Raw genomic sequence first — 17,864 nt, 5'->3', positions numbered from 1 at the left:
GGTACTAGATCTGTGGTTCCGATTGGCGGAGAGGCGGTTCAGTGTTCATTTGCTTTTCTAACACACCTGAGTGGGCTCCGAGCACAATGCTCTGTACCACAAGTTCATCCTATTTTGAAGCTTAATCTAATCGGGTGCTTCAAAAGAACACCCCAGCTGCTGTAATTGATGCTTCCGGTGTCCTGAAAGGGGCCGGATGCATGAATAGGGGGTGACCGCGGATAGATTCATAGTATTCATGAATTGATCTATTAATCATATAGGAGGTGGTGTGGATAGAGGGGGGGCAGCACCCGTGCACCCTTAATGGACTGGTTGCCCCTGTTGTGTTACCAAGCAATTGAATGGGCGTACCTAATAAAGTGGCCAGTGAGTGTATATAGAATGCTATTCCTGACCTCTCCCCCTGGAAATGCTAATTGCCTGGCTGTAATCAGCTTTTCTTTAATACTTTGAATCACTGACCTGGGATTCTGGCTTTCTCTGGCTGCTTTTCTGCTTGCTCCAGGTATGAGAATCAGAAATAATAAAACATTGTGAATGCCAGTCCCATCGGGTGTGATGATTTACAGGATGCCATGGCAAGGCTCTCACAGTTGCCTGTCAGTTGCTGCAGCCCATGTTCATGAATGGCCATGCTGTCACTGTGCCCACATTGCTGCCATCATGTGACAGTTTACCTCTGGCAGCCAGTGAAATGGAGCTGCCATCAATGAGATAACCTCTCAGCCAAGTCTAATGAAAAGAGAGAAATGCAATAGAAGTCTTCCAGCATGTGATCATTCCATTAGCACAGAAGAGTGACTGTGAGTGAGGAGGAGGAGGAGGAGGGATTGTAGAATGGGGAGATCCTGAGCTCGGTCGGTGGGGGAATCCTGGCATTGTGTGCTGATCTCACCACCTGTGTGTGTGTGTGTGTAGTCTCCCAATATCCTGAGCGCAGGCACAGCGCCAACCTATACCGTGGCGCTGTGTGCAGGGGCTGGCAGGCTGTATGGAGCTCTCACACTGAACTCTTCTAGGGAGACTCTGTAGGGATATCCCAGCTGTCTGCATGTGTGCACTTCTAGGGTGAGGATCTGATCGGGATCGATCTGCCAGTGGGGGGTCGCTGAGTAGGATCTAGTAGTAGAGAGCTGCCCCAATACTGGGATCCATCTGACAGTGGAGGACCTGTGATCGCTGAGTGAGATCGATCTGTCAGTGGAGGACCTGTGATCGCTGAGTGAGATCGATCTGTCAGTGGAGGACCTGTGATCGCTGAGTGAGATCGATCTGTCAGTGGAGGACCTGTGATCGCTGAGTGAGATCGATCTGTCAGTGGAGGACCTGTGATCGCTGAGTGAGATCGACCTGTCAGTGGAGAGTTCCCCCCCCCCTGTTGATCGCTGCGGATCTGATGCGGGGGAATGATGCGGGCACTGCTGGAGGAGCTCGGCATCCGAGCGCTGCTCTTCGGGGTCTTCGTGTAAGTACTATGCATGGCTCCCATTGCATCTGCAAGGAAGATCTGTATCCGATCGTAGCACAGAGGTCTCAGGTGTGTTAGGTAAGATCTAAGGGTGTCCATACATGCCTCGATTATTATAAGGTTCAGCAACTATTTACCGAACAATGGAGGTAACCAACAGCTGATCATACGAAGGCTGATTGTGAAGACAGAAATAGCTCTGTCTATGGCAATCATTGTCCGACCTGCTGAAGAATCATTCCTTGCAGATCTGCTGTCAGTGCAGTGATCGTACGAGGGGATTGCATGTCTGTGTGCAGTGATCGGGGACACCCAACAATCATATGACATGAAATGTTCCCATCATGTATTTGTTTGATCATTGCGGAGATTAATCAAGATAACGTTTACCAATCATGACAAATCAGACTAAGTTTTGTGTCTCCTGCACAAGACTGGGGCAATGCAATCACCCCCTCCCACCATCTACATCGATATGCAATCCCTGACATTGTATATATATATGATTTGGTGTATCTACAGGCATACCCCACTTTTAAGTATGCAATGGAGTTTATTTACTAAAGCTGGAAAGTGCAAAATCAGGCTCACTTCTGCATAGAAACCAATGAGCTTCTAACCCCAGCTTGTTCAATTAAGCTTTGATAAACCTGGAAGCTAATTGGATTCTATGCAGAAGTGAGCCTGATTTTGCACTTTCCAGCTTTAGTAAATAAACCCCATTGTGTACTTAAAAGTGGAGTATGCCTGTATACAAGTCCTGGAGGCGTCATTATACAATGTGATCAATGACCATGTATTACACATCTCTATGGCCATCCTCTGGATGTCATCACTATTCCCTTCTGCCAATGACAAGTATTGGATAAAGTCTATATCCCTTTAAATGTTATAATATGCTCCTGTCCCTGAAAAATAGCCTTGTGTATGCCTGAGTAACCCCACGTCTTCTGATTGATATGTGTGCCCAGGATGGATGGATTTATACGTCTCTACTACAAATATCCAATATCAAGTATAGGCAGTGCAGTGATCTTCTATAAGGCTATCTATAACTCGGTGTAAATGATTTGTTCTTTTATATAATTGTGTATATGCTGCATCCTTATATAAATCTGTATCATCTGTGTTTATGTAACCTTACATATGTCTGCAAAGTCTATGGCCACTGCCAGGCAGTAACTTTCCTCTGGGCACCAAACAGACTCAGTGCTGGAGAGTCTTCACCTGTATTCATTCATTCCCACGGGACCAAAGATATCCCTTCTATGAGCCAACATCTGTTCCTACTGTAAATGACCAAAGATATATAACCCTTCTACTGTCCTATATCTGTTTCTGCTATATAAGACACTGAAGTTTAGTTATTTCATCCATGTGCTATATATCCTTACTAAAGACCAACCTTATCTATCCCATTTATTGTCCTATATCTGTTACTACTACTATAGTTATCTCTTTTATGTACCTGGATCTGTTCCAACTCGATAAGACCAAAGTTATCTACTCCCATCTATGTACCTGTATATATTCCCACTATGTAAGAACAAGGTGGTATATCACTTCAATGTTCCAGTACCCGTATCAATTCCTACTGTATAGGGCCAACATTAACTATCTCATGTACTGTCCTATATCTGTCCCACTAAATGAAAATTACGTTATTTATCCAATATATGTACAGTACCTATTTTTACAATATGTAAGAACAAGGTTATCTACAGCTATCTCTTGTATGTTCCTGTACGTTCCTAAACGTTATCTACCTGTATTTGGTCCCACTATAAGATACAGGTACTTGTATATATTCCCTCTAAAAATGTTAATTACACCTTTTGTGCACCTGTATCTATTAGTACTATATAAGGCCAAAGTTATTTATGCCTTCTATCTATTCTGCTATGTATGAGAAAACGTATATATACTATCTATGTATCCATATCTATTTTCACCATATAACACCAAATTATTTATCCCATACCCTTTATACCGTATATACCCACTATATACCACCAAAGCTATTTATCTCATACACTTTATATATTCCCACTATATAAAAACAACATTATATATCCCCTCTGTGTATTCATATGTATGTTTAACTACTCCTTTTATATAGGAACAAAGCTAGTTATCCCTTCTATGTACCAGTATCTATCCCTTCTATTTTCCCTTCATCTATTCCCTCTATTTAGGATCAATCTTAGTTATCCATTCTATGTACCTGTATCTATTCCTGCTATACAGGATCAGACGGAATTATCCCTTCTATGTGCTTGTATCTATTCCCTCTATATAGAATCAGACTTAGTTCTCATTTTTATGTACCTATATTTATTCCCTTAATATATGATCAGACTTCATTATCCCTATTCCCTTCTATATAGGATCAGACTTAGTTATCCCTCTTCCCTTGTATATAGGATCAGACTTAGTTGTCCCTATTCCCTTTTATATAGGATAAGACTTGGTTATCCCTATTCCCTTTTATATAGGATCAGACTTAGTTATTCCTATTCCCTTTTATATAAGATCAGACTTATTTATCTCTTTCATGTACCTATATGTTTCCCTTTATATAGGATCAGACTTCATTATCCCTATTCCCTTCTTTATAGGATCAGACTTAGTTATCTCTTTCATGTACCTATATTTTTCCCTTTATATAGGATCAGACTTCATTATCCCTATTCCCTTCTATATAGGATCAGACTTCGTTATCCCTATTCCCTTTTATATAGGATCAAACTTAGTTACCCCTATTCCCTTTTATATAGGATAAGACTTAGTTATCCATATTCCCTTTTATATAGGATCAAACTTAGTTATCCCTATTCCCTTTTATATAGGATCAGACTTAGTTATCCCTATTCCCTTTTATATAGGATAAGACTTGGTTATCCCTATTCCCTTTTATATAGGATCAGACTCAGTTATCCTTATTCCCTTCTATATAGGATCAGACTTGGTTATCCCATCTACAGTACGTGCCTGTATGCATTTCCACTACCTAAAGCCATATCTATGTTTCCCTTCTATATACCTGTAGTATTCCATATATAAGAACACAGGTGATAACCAATTATCCCATTTGTGCCCTGTACCTGTACATTTTCTGCCCCATTCCCAGATGGTCTTCGATTTTATTTGGGCATTCAACTCTAGCACTGCTACTCCAGCTGCAGCAGCATTTCTAAGTTGGTCTCCAGAGGTGTTTTTAACTTAATTATCTTTTATCTGTCGCGGAAAGCCAAAAAGCATTTTCATCAAAGTAATTTGAAGTTCCCATAATAAAGTCAGGCGTAAATTGCCATTCGCTCACATATATGCTAAACATTGTCACTACAATGCAATTATCTTCCTCTGCAGTGTTTGCTGAGATTGCTTTGCTTCAGACTGGCATGATGGTAAACCTCTTATCTCCTCTGCCTGTCAGCTGGCTATGGTTACCTGATAAGCCTCTTCTTGTCACTTTCATAATTCTGTAGAGGTGCAGCTCGCTTGGATTAAATATCTCAGTCTAGCTGCCATCTCTCCCAGGCTGTCTGTTGATATCTAGTGATTTCTGTATTTCCATTGTTCAGACAGCGCAGTTCCCCCTTGGCTAGGCTCGGAGTCACGTGTTCCACAGGTTGCAGGTGTAGATAATATTAGCTCCAATTGCTGTTGTTAACTTTTGTAGAACAATGATTTGATTATGTACAGTGCAGCTGTTTTTGGTGTGTAGATAGATTACATTGTACATATGCATGCTGGAACTAACAAAGTAAAACCTTGGATTGCAAGCGTAATTAGTTCCAGAAACATGCTTGTAATCCAAAGCACTTGTATATCAATACAAATTTCCCCATAAGAAATAATGGAAACTCAAATGATTCGTTTCACAACCATTTATTTATAAGTCCTTCAGTTTATAGTCCATGTAAAAAGATTATAGCAATGTGATAGGCTGTGCAACCATAAAATGTCCATGCACAAATGGAAGCCTCCACAAGGGGATTAGAAGCAAAAAAATCCAGCAGGAGCTACGGAATATAAAAGAGAAGAGAGGCGCCAATAAGTGTAGCAATATGTTGCTAAATGTTGTACCTTCATTAATCACATGCCGACCGGGCCATAGCCGAAAGACGGCTACAGTGCGGTCGGCTTATTCTGGGTGGACATCCGTGGGACGTCCTCACAGGATCTTGCTCCCGCATGTCCCCTAGGGCGCGCACCAGGAAACATCCGTGACCACCAGGTCCAGAGGACCCGGCGCATCACGGATCACGGTAAACTAATAGCGGCCGTTTACCACGTGATCTCTCCGTCAAATGATGGCGCGATCACTTGTAAACAAACCGGCGTCCCGTCATGATGCCGGTTCCTCTCTCCCCTCTCTGTACTGATCGGTACAGTGATAGGGGAGAGGGGGAGAGATGGCAGCAGCACTGTGGGCTGGATGTGTAGTGCCCATAGCGCTGCTCAGTAACAATACTCTGCCCATACTCTGCATCACTGTGCAATACTCTGCCAATACTATGCAATACTCTGCAACACTGTTAATACTCAGCCAATTCTCTGCAACACTGTGCAATACTCTGCAACACTGTGCAATACTCTGCCAATATTGTGCAATACTGCAATACTCTGCTAATATTCACCTATACTCGTCAATACTCTGCAATTTTAACAGAAACAAAGATTTTTTTTTTTTTTACCAAATTTTCTGTATTTTTTGATTTATAGCACAAAAAAATAAAAAACCCAGCGGTGAATAAATACCACCAAAAGAAAGCTCTATTTGTGGGAAAAAAAGGACAAACATTTTATATGGGTACATTGTTGCATGACTGAGTAATTGTCATTCAAAGTGTGAGAGCACCAAAAGCTGAAAATTGGTCTGGTTAGGAAGGGGGTTTAAGTGCCCAGTGGTTAAATGTATCCATATTGCTACACTTTGAGGCTCTTCTCTTTTATACTCAGTTGTGACATGACACTACTTGTATATCAAGACGTCGCTTGTATATCAAGTCAAAATGTATTAAAAAATTTTGCTTGTCTTGCAAAACGTTCTCAAACCAAGGTTTTACTGTAAAGCATTGTATTAGCTTCAGCCTTCCCTGGCTGCATTGTGATCAGCTTATGTAACAATGGAAGGAAGTAAAAGTAATGTTATGACACAGCAATGACTGTTACCTGGATCCAGATCTACAAGCATAGGTGTGAGCAGCCTATTGCATTAGGGTGTGCACCCCAAAGACCAAACACACATGTCTTTCTCTGCACCCTCAGCTGCACAGAACAGTGAATGAATGGGAGGTGCTCTGTGCTGAGTGCCTTCCTGTTCATTCGCAAACTGAAGCATAGTAAACACAGTTTATTATGCTTCGGTTATAAATAAACACAGTGAGTGTGTTCATTTACAAAAAGGAAGGCACCAGTAAATTACACATTTGCTAGCCCTTCCCTCCGCTCTCCATCCTGAAACATCCCTTGCAGGAGCCGAAGGGAGCAGAGAGGAGGGAAGCCAGCAGTACTGCTGGGAAGGTAGACAACATGGGGGGAAGCCTGAGCAGCAGGGGGAATCGGCACCACACATAGTGATTAGGGTGTGCCCAGGCACACTTGGCACACCCGGTGTGCACGCCTATGTCTACAAGGCATTCATCGTACTGTTTTCAGCATTTTTGATACAGCGTTTCTGAAAATCTTATTACATCATTTTTTTCTACATCATGTAAACCTGTACATATTTTTGGATACAAGATTTGGACAGCTGCTTTGTTTCAGGTCTTGATCACAGTTGGTATTATGGGCAATCACAATGGGAAATGGGAAGTGGGTCATTGGACACCTTCTAAGGGCAGACTGATATAAAAAAATGGATTTATAGTAATATATACATTATAAAGCTGCCAAAAATTGTCTAGTTTCATTCATACGGATATTCTGATAAATCATTGATCGGAACATTTTTTCCTGCCTTCATTAAGGGCCAGTTCACGTCAGAATACAGTGCGGGAAACCAACGTTCTATATCTGTATCCCACACCATCTTCAAAACGCACTGCACTTGCGATCTGCAGCAGGTGTCAGTGTTAACTTTGCAAGTTGCAAATGCAGTGAGTTTGCCTGCACTGGGTTGCATGGTACAGCGGTACCATGCAACCCAGTTGCCGTGCTCTTTTTAAAGTAGCGCATGTACTAATTTTGGTGCAATCTGGCAAGATTTCAGCCCTTTCAAATGAATGGGCTGAAATCACACTGCATCCATATCACATGTGAATCGCACAGGAACGCATAGTGCATTTCTGTGCAATTCATGATGTGAACTGACCCTTATGCCACATACAGACGACCGGATTTTCCGGCAGACTAGGTCTGATGGGATCAGTCTGTCGGACAATACGATCGTGTGTGGGCTAGTCCGATCATTTTTCAGGGAAAAAATCAGACGGACCTAGAAATAAAACATGTTCGTCTGTGTGCTAGCCTGACGGACCAAATACGACTAGGGCAACTATTGGCTACTGGCTATTGAACTTCCTTGTTTAGTCCCGTTTACGTCATCACGTTCAAAACGAATGTACTTTCGACTGGACTTAATCCGTTCGTGTGTGGCCAAGTCTGTTAGTTCGGACAGTCAGTCAGACCTCCGCTGAAAGTCCGTCCGGGAAGACTGTCGGACCTAATCCGTCGAAAAGTCCGGTCATGTGTACGCGACATTAGTCAACTCATTTTGTTTGAAAGCCCTTAACATTTTTTCAGACCTTTAATTCAGTGGAATCCTGGATGCATTAAACAAGTTTCATCACAATTTTGCAATCCATGTGTGACCACTCCTGCTTGACAGAAGTCATTCTAATAATTGACTTTTGTCGAATGAGCTTGTTAGAATTTCCGCTCAATCAGCGGCGGCAGCCAATGGGCCATAGACACTAAGCAGTGTAGAAATACATCTCAGCAGGGAGGATTCTCCTATCTATCATAATTGCGTGAATGGAGGAATCCATAAAAAATTATCCATCTATGGCCAGCCTTAAGCCTCGTACACACGATCGAATTTTCCGCAGACAAAGCGTCAGACTTTTGTCCGAAAGGCGCATGCCAGGAACTTGTCTTGCATACTAATGGTACACAATTGTCAACCAACAAACACAAATGTAATTACGTACTACGGGGAATTTCAACTCTTGAGCGCCACCCCTTGGGCACCTGCTAATGTCATTTTTGGTCAGCATTGATTTAGAGAATGTGTGTTTGTACTTTGGACTTTTGTGTGACGGACTTGTGTACACTTGACAGGAAAATCTGACAACAGACCGTTGTCCGCTGAAAATTTATTAGCCTGCCATCCAACATTTGTTGGAGCGTACTAACGGTCGGATTTTAGGCAAACAGTCTGTCATCACACAATTCCCTGCCGAAATTCCGATCATGTATACGAGGCTTAAAGTGGTTACATAGTTACATAGTTAGTCAGGTTGAAAAAAGACACGAGTCCATCCAGTTCAACCACGAAACAAAATAAAAAATAATATCATACAATCCCATATACCCAATTCTACACCCACAGTTGATCCAGAGGAAGGCAAAAACCCCCAGCAGAGCATGATCCAATTTGCTAAAGCAGGGGAAAAAATTCCTTCCTGATCCCCTGAGAGGCAATCGGATTTTCCCGGATCAACTTTACCTATAAATGTTAGTACCCAGTTATATTATGTACACTTAGGAAATAATCCAGGCCCTTCTTAAAGCAATCCACTGAGCTGGCCAGAACCACCTCTGCAGGGAGTCTATTCCACATTTTCACAGCTCTTACTGTGAAGAAACCTGGTTGTATACTCTTTTTTTTTTAATTTTACCTACAGGTAAGCCTATAATAAGGCTTACCTGTAGGTAAAATTAATATCTCCTAAACCTGTATGGTTTAGGAGATATTTACGTTTAATGCAGTCGCTGACGTCATGTGGCGCATGTGCGTTTAAGACCCGGCTGAAGGTCCGGCAGAACTGCCAGACCATGCCGGGAAAAAGACTCCCGCGTGCAGGAGTGACGTATCACGGCTTCGGCCACTCACATAGCTGGAGCCGCAATACCTCGGAAGACACGCAGAGGCAACATGTCAGCTCCCTCTGCATGGATCGGGCGAGATACCGGTTCTAAGGTGAGTATTTCATAATGAACTATTATGCGCTGCATACTAGCTCATTATGCCTTTGCCTTGCAGGTTTTTTGTTTTAAAAGAAAAAAAAAAAGGTGCGGGTTTACTCCAGCTTTAAGAATTTTGCTTGTTCAAGAAATTTTTTCCATCCTGCTCCTTCAAATTTTCTCATCCCTATGATCAAAAACAAACAAACAAACTGACCCACTAACCATTTGAAAATTGAATGAATGTTCCTGAAAAACAGACATTTTCAAAGGAAATTCTACTGGTGTATGGCCAGCTTAAAGCTACATTTGAGGTCTGATTTTTCATACCTGTGGAATCCATGTGGAAGCTGGAAATCACTTCTACTACAGTGATTGGGGTTCTGCGCCAAGCAGCTGCCCTACTACATAGTGAACTTTGGGGGTTGGCATGGGTGCCATTTACAGAACATCTTGCATTTTTCTTAGTGAATGCACTGCCTCTCTATCTCATCCAATCAGAGAAACCTTGCATTCAAAATCTAAGACATCATATAAATGATGCTCATGCAGTGCAAACAACCTCCTGTGTTCACTATACAGCAGGGACGCTGCTCACCCACAGTACCCATAAGATAGTGGTGATCACAGTACTAGCGGAGAACACTACAGTACTTCCCAACTTCCACAGGGATTGGCCAGGTATGGAATATTCAGAGTTACATTGCCCCATGCTGGACCAATGTAACTATGTTATAAAACCAATACCTGGAATTAAACTTTAAGGGCTCGTTCGCGTAAAATTGAGAGACATCACTCATCTGGAACGTACAATAGGGCTACATAGTTAACAGCTGCTTTCTGTGCATACATTGATTTCCATTAGCATCTAGAGCGTTGAATACAATTGTCTAGAGAGAAGTGTTGGGGAAAAGAGCGCTATATTGCACTTAATCTGCACTTTACTTGTACAAGTGAAATGTTAGGTATATGTCAGTATAAATGGGGAGTTTGGGACTTTAAATGAGACACATATAATGTGCCTCCATCCAGGGTTCAATATGCCAAAAAGAGGGGAATTTTGGGACTTTAAATTAAGTTGTTGACTCGTGTAGATGAGTATGGTCAAGTTTAATTATTGGAGTAAAGGTATATAAACACACAACAGTAGTATAATTCATATAAGAAAAGGTCATTGAATAAATGTTACCATATTTGTACATATGCATAACAGTGGTACCATCATATTCATAATACTTCGTATTCATGTATACATAGCAACGTTATATACCAGTGATGGCGAACCTTGGCATCCCAGATGTTTTGGAACTACATTTCCCATGATGCTCAACTACACTGCAGAGTGCAGAATCATCATGGGAAATGTAGTTCCAAAACATCTGGGGTGCCAAGGTTCATCATCACTGGTATATAGCATAGTCAATTCACATATCAACTGGCAGCATAATTGGTAATTCAATAGATTAAACACAATTATTAATAATGTGTCCAGAGATATATCCTAATAAAGCACATAGCTACATCCTTAGCTTAGTCCCACGCGTTTCTGTGTAAAAACACTTCTTCAGAGCAGATGTTGTAGGGTATCTATAAAAACATATAATGTAGAGTATAATAAAAATTAGGGTAAGTACAGCAGGATAAGACAATGTCATCAACCCTGAGTGCTTACATGCCAAAAGTAGTGACGGTGTGCAGTGTATGCAGAAACAGAGCCATAGAAGTGGTCCATGCCAGGAGCTGGAGTGTTCATGTACCCCATGACCAAGGGGGTGCACATGCAGAACCCCCCAAAAAAAAACACTGTCACTACCTGTGTCGTATAAGCACTCAGGGTTAACGACATTGTCTTTTCCTGCTGTACTTACCCTAACTTTTACTATACTCTAAATTATATATGTTTTTATAGATACCCTACAACATCCGCCGCTAAAGAAGTGTTTTTACACAGAAACGCGTCTGGCTCTAAGGATGTAGCTATGTGCTTTATTAGGATATACAGTGGTGTGAAAAAGTGTTTGCCCCCTTCCTCATTTCCTGTTCCTTTGCATGTTTGTCACACTTAAGTGTTTCGGAACATCAAACCAATTTAAACAATAGTCAAGGACAACACAAGTAAACACAAAATGCAATTTGTAAATGAAGGTGTTTATTATTAAAGGTGAAAAAAAATCCAAACCATCATGGCCCTGTGTGAAAAAGTGATTGCCCCCTAAACCTAATAACTGGTTGGGCCACCCTTAGCAGCAACAACTGCAACCAAGCGTTTGCGATAACGTGCAATGAGGCTTTTACAGCGTCCTGGAGGAATTTTGGCCCACTCATCTTTGCAGAATTGTCCTAATTCAGTTACATTAGAGGGTTTTCGAGCATGAACGGCCTTTTTAAGGTCATACCACAACATCTCAATAGGATTCAGGTCAGGACTTTGGCTAGGCCACTCCAAAGTCTTCATTTTGTTTTTCTTCAGCCATTTGGTGGTGGACTTGCTGGTGTGTTTAGGATCATTGTCCTGCTGCAGAACCCAAGTTCGTTTCAGCTTGAGTACACGAACAGATGGTCGGACATTCTGCTTCAGGATCTCTTGGTAGACAGCAGAATTCATAGTTCCTTTTATCACGGCAAGTCTTCCAGGTCCTGAAGCAGCAAAACAGCCCCAGACCATCACACTACCACTACCATATTTTACTGTTGGTATAATGTTCTTTTTATGAAATGCAGTGTTCCTTCTACGCCAGATATACTTGGACACACACCTTCCAAAGAGTTCCACTTTTGTCTCATCGGTCCACAGAATGTTGTCCCAAAAGTCTTGGGGATCATCAAGATGTGTTGTGGAGAAATTGAGACGAGCTTTAATGTTCTTTTTGCTCAGCAGTGGTTTTCTCCTTGGAACTCTGCCATGCAGGCCATTTTTGCCCAGTCTTTTCCTGATGGTGGAGGCATGAACGCTGACCTTAACTGAGGCAAGTGAGGCCTGCAGTTCCTTGGACGTTGTTGTGGGGTCTTTTGTGACCTCTTGGATGAGTCGTCGCTGCGCTCTTGGGGTAATTTTGGGCGGCCGGCCACTCCTGGGAAGGTTCACCACTGTTCCATGTCTTCGCCATTTGTGGATAATGGCTCTCACTGTGGTTCGCTGGATTCCCAAAGCTTTGGAAATGGCTTTATAACCCTTTCCAGACTGATAGATCTCAATTACTTTCTTTCTCAATTGTTCCTGAATTTCTTTGGGTCTCGGCATGATGTGTAGCTTTTAAGGATCTTCTGGTGGACCTTACTGTGTCAAGCAGCTCCTATTTAAGTGATGCCTTGATTGTGAACAGGTGTGGCAATAATCAGGCCTGGGTGTGGCTAGAGAAATTGAACTCAGGTGTGGACAACCACAGTTATAGTATGTTTTAACAAGGGGGGCAATCACTTTTTCACACAGGGCCATGATGGTTTGGATTTTTTTTCACCTTTAATAATAAACACCTTCATTTACAAATTGCATTTTGTGTTTACTTGTGTTGTCCTTGACTATTGTTTAAATTAGTTTGATGTTCCGAAACACTTAAGTGTGACAAACATGCAAAGGAACAGGAAATGAGGAAGGGGGCAAACACTTTTTCAAACCACTGTATATCTGGACACATCATTAATATATTTTTTTAATCTTTTGAATTACCAATTATGCTGCCAGTTGATATGTGAATTGACTATGCTATATACCATTGCTATGTGCTGACCATGTAAACATGAATATGACGTATTATGAATATGATGGTACTACTGTTATGCATATGTACAAATATGGTACATTTTATTCATTGACCTTTTCTTATATGAATTATGCCACTGTTATGTGTTTATATAGGTTTACTCCAATAATTAAACATGACCATACTCATTTACACAAGTCAACCACTTCATTTAAAGTCCCCAGATTCCCCTCTTTTTGCTGTAATGTTAGACACTTAGGCTGTGGCAAGTGCTTTCTTCTATAATATGAATAGAACACATTTTAGGAACCAGCTGGAGAAGGTTTTGGCAATACAGATCAGCAGTAGGCCTAGTAGCCAAGTAGCTGCTGCAAGATCAAGTAAAATCTTTGAATGCAGAAAAGTAAAATAAAACATTTGGTGCTAATATAATATTAAAAAGAAAAGAAAACAGAAGCGTGTAAGAAAACCACGTTCTGAATATAAGCAGTGAACTGTAAGGGAAGATCTTCCTTTCCTCTGAAGCCTAATCTACGCTCGGATCGCACTTCCGAAGTTACTGACAGGTGGTGAGGAAGCAATGTGACTCTTCCTCACCTTCTGATTGAACCCCAAAAGCCAACAACTATGCCAGAACAGCATACGTTGCAGGACAAATGCAGTGCTTCCCCATTTGTTTGAGTGTTTAGAATTCAGCAGACTTGCCGCCTGCTGATCGCTACATGTCGGGTACACTTTGCTGCAGGTGTGAACCTAAGCATCGCAACCACGGCATGTAAACACCTCCGTCTTCTGCCTAGTGCAGCTTAAGGGGGGAGGCAGCAAAAAAACACCATGTCTAAATGAAGCCTAAGAAAAACTATGGCAGTTGTATGATTTTGGCTTAGAGTAGGATATTGTGTGTCTACACACATCTGGTCATATGGGTAAGCGCTAAAATCACTCTAATTGGTTTATACATACAGATAGACTGGGCATTACCATTGGTCCCTGTGATGATGGTCACCAGGGCATAGAGGGTTGAATCTATCCAGTAGGGACACAGATGGCAAAAATATGAATTAGAAGAAAGGTCCAACTTTTCCCCATTTTAGTCAATAAAAATGCATTTATATTCATTTTTAAAACCCCAAAAAATACTTTTAGTTTAAAACAGCTAAATGCCTTACTGATGCATAAAAGAAAAGAGTTGTAAAGCCTGCCCCCTGCTGACATGCTATATAAAAGGACCCCTGCTCTCTGCGTGAAAACCTTGGTCTCCCTGCAGAGGTCTGGCACATCGCCTGCTGAGTTTGATATACAGAGTGAGCGAGCTTTGCGGATTGCTGAATTATAGGGCTGACTAAGAAGGGGTGTGCCAGACCTTTGCAGAGAGACCACTGTTTCCACACAGAGAGAAAGAGTCCCCTTCATAGCATGCTTGCATGACAGGCTTTTCTAATCAGACTGTGGCTGCTTTATAAAGAAAACAATCTGTTATGCTGTGTACACACGGTCTGACTTTTCGGCAGCAAAGGTCAGACGAAACAAATCACTCGGACAATTCGACCGTGTGTAGGCTTCATCGGACCTTTGCTGTTGAAAAATCAGACGGACTTTAGATTTAGAACATGTTTCAAATCTTTCCGATGGACTCGAGTCCGGTGGAAAAATCAGTTTGTCTGTATGCTAGTCCGACGGATGAAAACTGATGCTAGGGCAGCTATTGGCTACTGGCTATGAACTTCCCTATTCTAGTCCTGTCATACGTCATCACGTTTGAATCTGTCGGACTTTGGTGTGATTGTGTGTGGCCAAGTCCGTTCGTTCGGAAAGTCAGTCGGAACCCTGCTGAAAAGTCAGTTGGGAAGACCGTTGGACCTAGTCTGCCAGAAAGTCCAGTCATGTGTACACGGCATAAGACTTTGCAGTTGTGTTTGTACTTTTTAGATTGAGCTTTTGAACTCTGTAAACAGGTATTACATCAAAGGGGATAACGAGAGCTATAAAACATGTGAAAAGCAGCTAAAATCTCAAACCACTAATTACAAATACAAAATATTTAAATGCAACATTTAATATTTAAATATTAAAAATACAGTATTCCATTTTTGATTTTGTAAGACTTTAAAGCTGAAGTCAAAGAGAATCACATGGTAGTGGAATCAGAGTAAAAGGAGTTGAATGCAATTTAAAGTGGGGTGGATGAGAGGTATGGAGGGATTGGCAGGATTCTATTTAGAGATGGCCTTAAATGAAAAAAGAACCTATATAATGTCACTATTTATTCCCACTAAAAATAAAACAACATCAAAAGACAATCTGTGACAAGATCATTTAGCCCGGGTTCACATTGTCAACTGAACTCGCACGATTTCATACCCGCATGTCAGTCCAAATTCGGGGGCGATTTCAGAGACATCTGTGCGGGTTGTTGCACAGATGTCTATACAAATCGCACCTTGAAGTCGCCAAAAGTAGTACAGAAACTACTTTGGGGAATCGGTACGGCGCCGCAAAGTCGGCGTGCCACCGATTCGGATGGTGCCATTGTCGGCAATAGCCGCCGATTTGACATGTCAAATTGCATGCCAAATCGCTGCAATATGCACCTAGGCTAAAGCCTAATTCTGGCCAATTTTTTTTATATTTTAAATGTTTCCCAGGTGCAGTTCAGGTTGCAATATTCACTCTCAATTTGATAGTGCCCCCAAAGTACCCTTTTTCAGCCACAAGATGTCCTCAGTCTTCCAGGTTGGATGATGCCCAGCATCACCCAACTCCAAAAAATAAAGCTGGGCATACACATTCAATTTAAAACCCTGACAGATCCCCACATCAAATCAATGATGTGTGATGCAGAGATCTCTCCCACTGTGCTATTGTGTTCTGTTAGGGGGATTTCCCCAACCAGATTACACTGCTCTGCGCTTTCAGCCATGGGCTCCAAGCTCTGATCAAATGCTGCTTTTACCAGCAAGACCATTCAACAAAAGCTGGTTTAACAGCTGGCTTCTGTTGAACAGACAGTAGTATATATGCACCAAATTTTGGTCAGTTACCGGCCAACTTTTGGCATGTGTGTACCTTTAGTCCCTGTTCACACCTGTTCCATGTGGCGCACTTCGGCTGCTGCGTGAAAAAGCATGGCACGATTTCCAGTATTGTCTATGGGGCCCATTCACACCTACGCAACATACTTGCATACAACTTGGACAAAGGTGTAGGCACTTCTCTTGCTGCATTTTTAACTCTATAGATTTTAATAGGGGCATTTTGGTAAATGCATGAAAAATGCAAATAAATTGCAGATGCACAAGTTGTAAACTTAGCCTAAGGAAAGACTTTAAATGCAGGTTATAGCCCGCTCCTTGGGCACTGTACCCTACAGTATATTAATGCAGAGAGATATACTGAAGTCATCATGTCAGCACTGTTCTTTGCATCCTCTGAGCCCTTGTACACACGGTCGGAGATTCCGACGGAATGTGTCCTATCGGACCGTTTTGACGGATATTCCGACTGTGTGTGGTCTCCATCGGACTGTTTCCGTCGGAATATCGGGCGGACCAACTTTTCCAACTTGCAGGTAAAATTTTCTGACAAAATGCTCCGATCGGACATACTCCGATCATGTGTAGCCTACGCCGACGGACAAAGTGCCACGCATGCTCAGATCAAATTCCTAGACCAAAGCTATTGGCTACTAGCCTGAACGTAGTCCCGTCGTAATGAAATAACATCATCACGTTATGTACAATCAGATTTTCTGACAACTTTGTCCGACCGTGTGTATGCAACAGTTTCGGACAAAATCCGTCGGACAAAATCCAACGGATTTGGTTGTCAGAATGTCCGACCGTGTGTACAAGGGCTGAGACCGCTCCCTTCCAGGACAAGCTCGAGGAAGAAGTGGATGCGTGCTTCATGTGAATGGCCATAAAGCATCAGAAAGAGGTAAGTATAAAATATATATATATATATATATATATATATATATATATATATATATATAAAACAAGTTAAAAGTATAGTCAAGAAGTATCCACCACATGTAAATGTCCCAATTTGTGCTTGGCAGTGGTGGCCCATCCATTAGGAGAGCACGGGTGCTGCCCCCCCTATCCATGCATCCGGCCCCCTAATCTACATACAGAGCACCGGATGCATGAATTCCAATGGAGAGGTGTTTTTTTTTAAGCACGTGACTAGACCTAGAGGCTTTAACAGGCTTCAAAAAATGGTGGCCTCGGGGAGCAGAGCACTACACTCTGAGCTCACCCAGTTGTGTGAGAATAGCGAATGAATATTCACTATACTTAAACTGATTCTCCGCCCAGCCAATCAGGAAGCAGGTCGTGAGACCCATTTCCTGATTGGCCGAAAAGGAGAAGTCATCTTATTCGCCAAGGGGGAGGAGGGAGGAGATGCATGGCCAGAGGAGACGCACGGCGGGGGAGAAGCAGGGGAAGACCGACCAACCCACCGGCCGCCACAGTCAGACTCCAGGGATGGCTTACCATCTAGTATCTGGCTCAGCCAGCACTCCCCAGCTTGGACATGGGAGGGAGTAGGAAGGG

General features: G+C 42.2%; 1 protein-coding gene across 1 annotated transcript in view; it reads left to right on the top strand.

The window, feature by feature from the left end:
• Window positions 1-830: 830 nt before the first annotated feature.
• Window positions 831-17,864, top strand: part of PLPP4 (phospholipid phosphatase 4) — a 275,253-nt gene continuing 258,219 nt past the window's right edge. The window contains exon 1 of the mRNA XM_077455386.1: window positions 831-1,468. Coding sequence (XP_077311512.1) covers window positions 1,410-1,468 — 59 coding nt within the window. The 5' untranslated portion in view covers window positions 831-1,409. The remainder of the gene's footprint in view (window positions 1,469-17,864) is intronic.

The sequence above is a fragment of the Lithobates pipiens genome, unplaced genomic scaffold, assembly GCF_037356315.1.
Source record: "Lithobates pipiens isolate NorthernLeopardFrog02 unplaced genomic scaffold, aLitPip1_a1.2 Scaffold_25, whole genome shotgun sequence".
Taxonomy (NCBI): Eukaryota; Metazoa; Chordata; class Amphibia; order Anura; family Ranidae; genus Lithobates; species Lithobates pipiens.
Note: the sequence above shows the minus strand (reverse complement) of the source record. Positions and strands in the feature narration are given on the sequence as shown.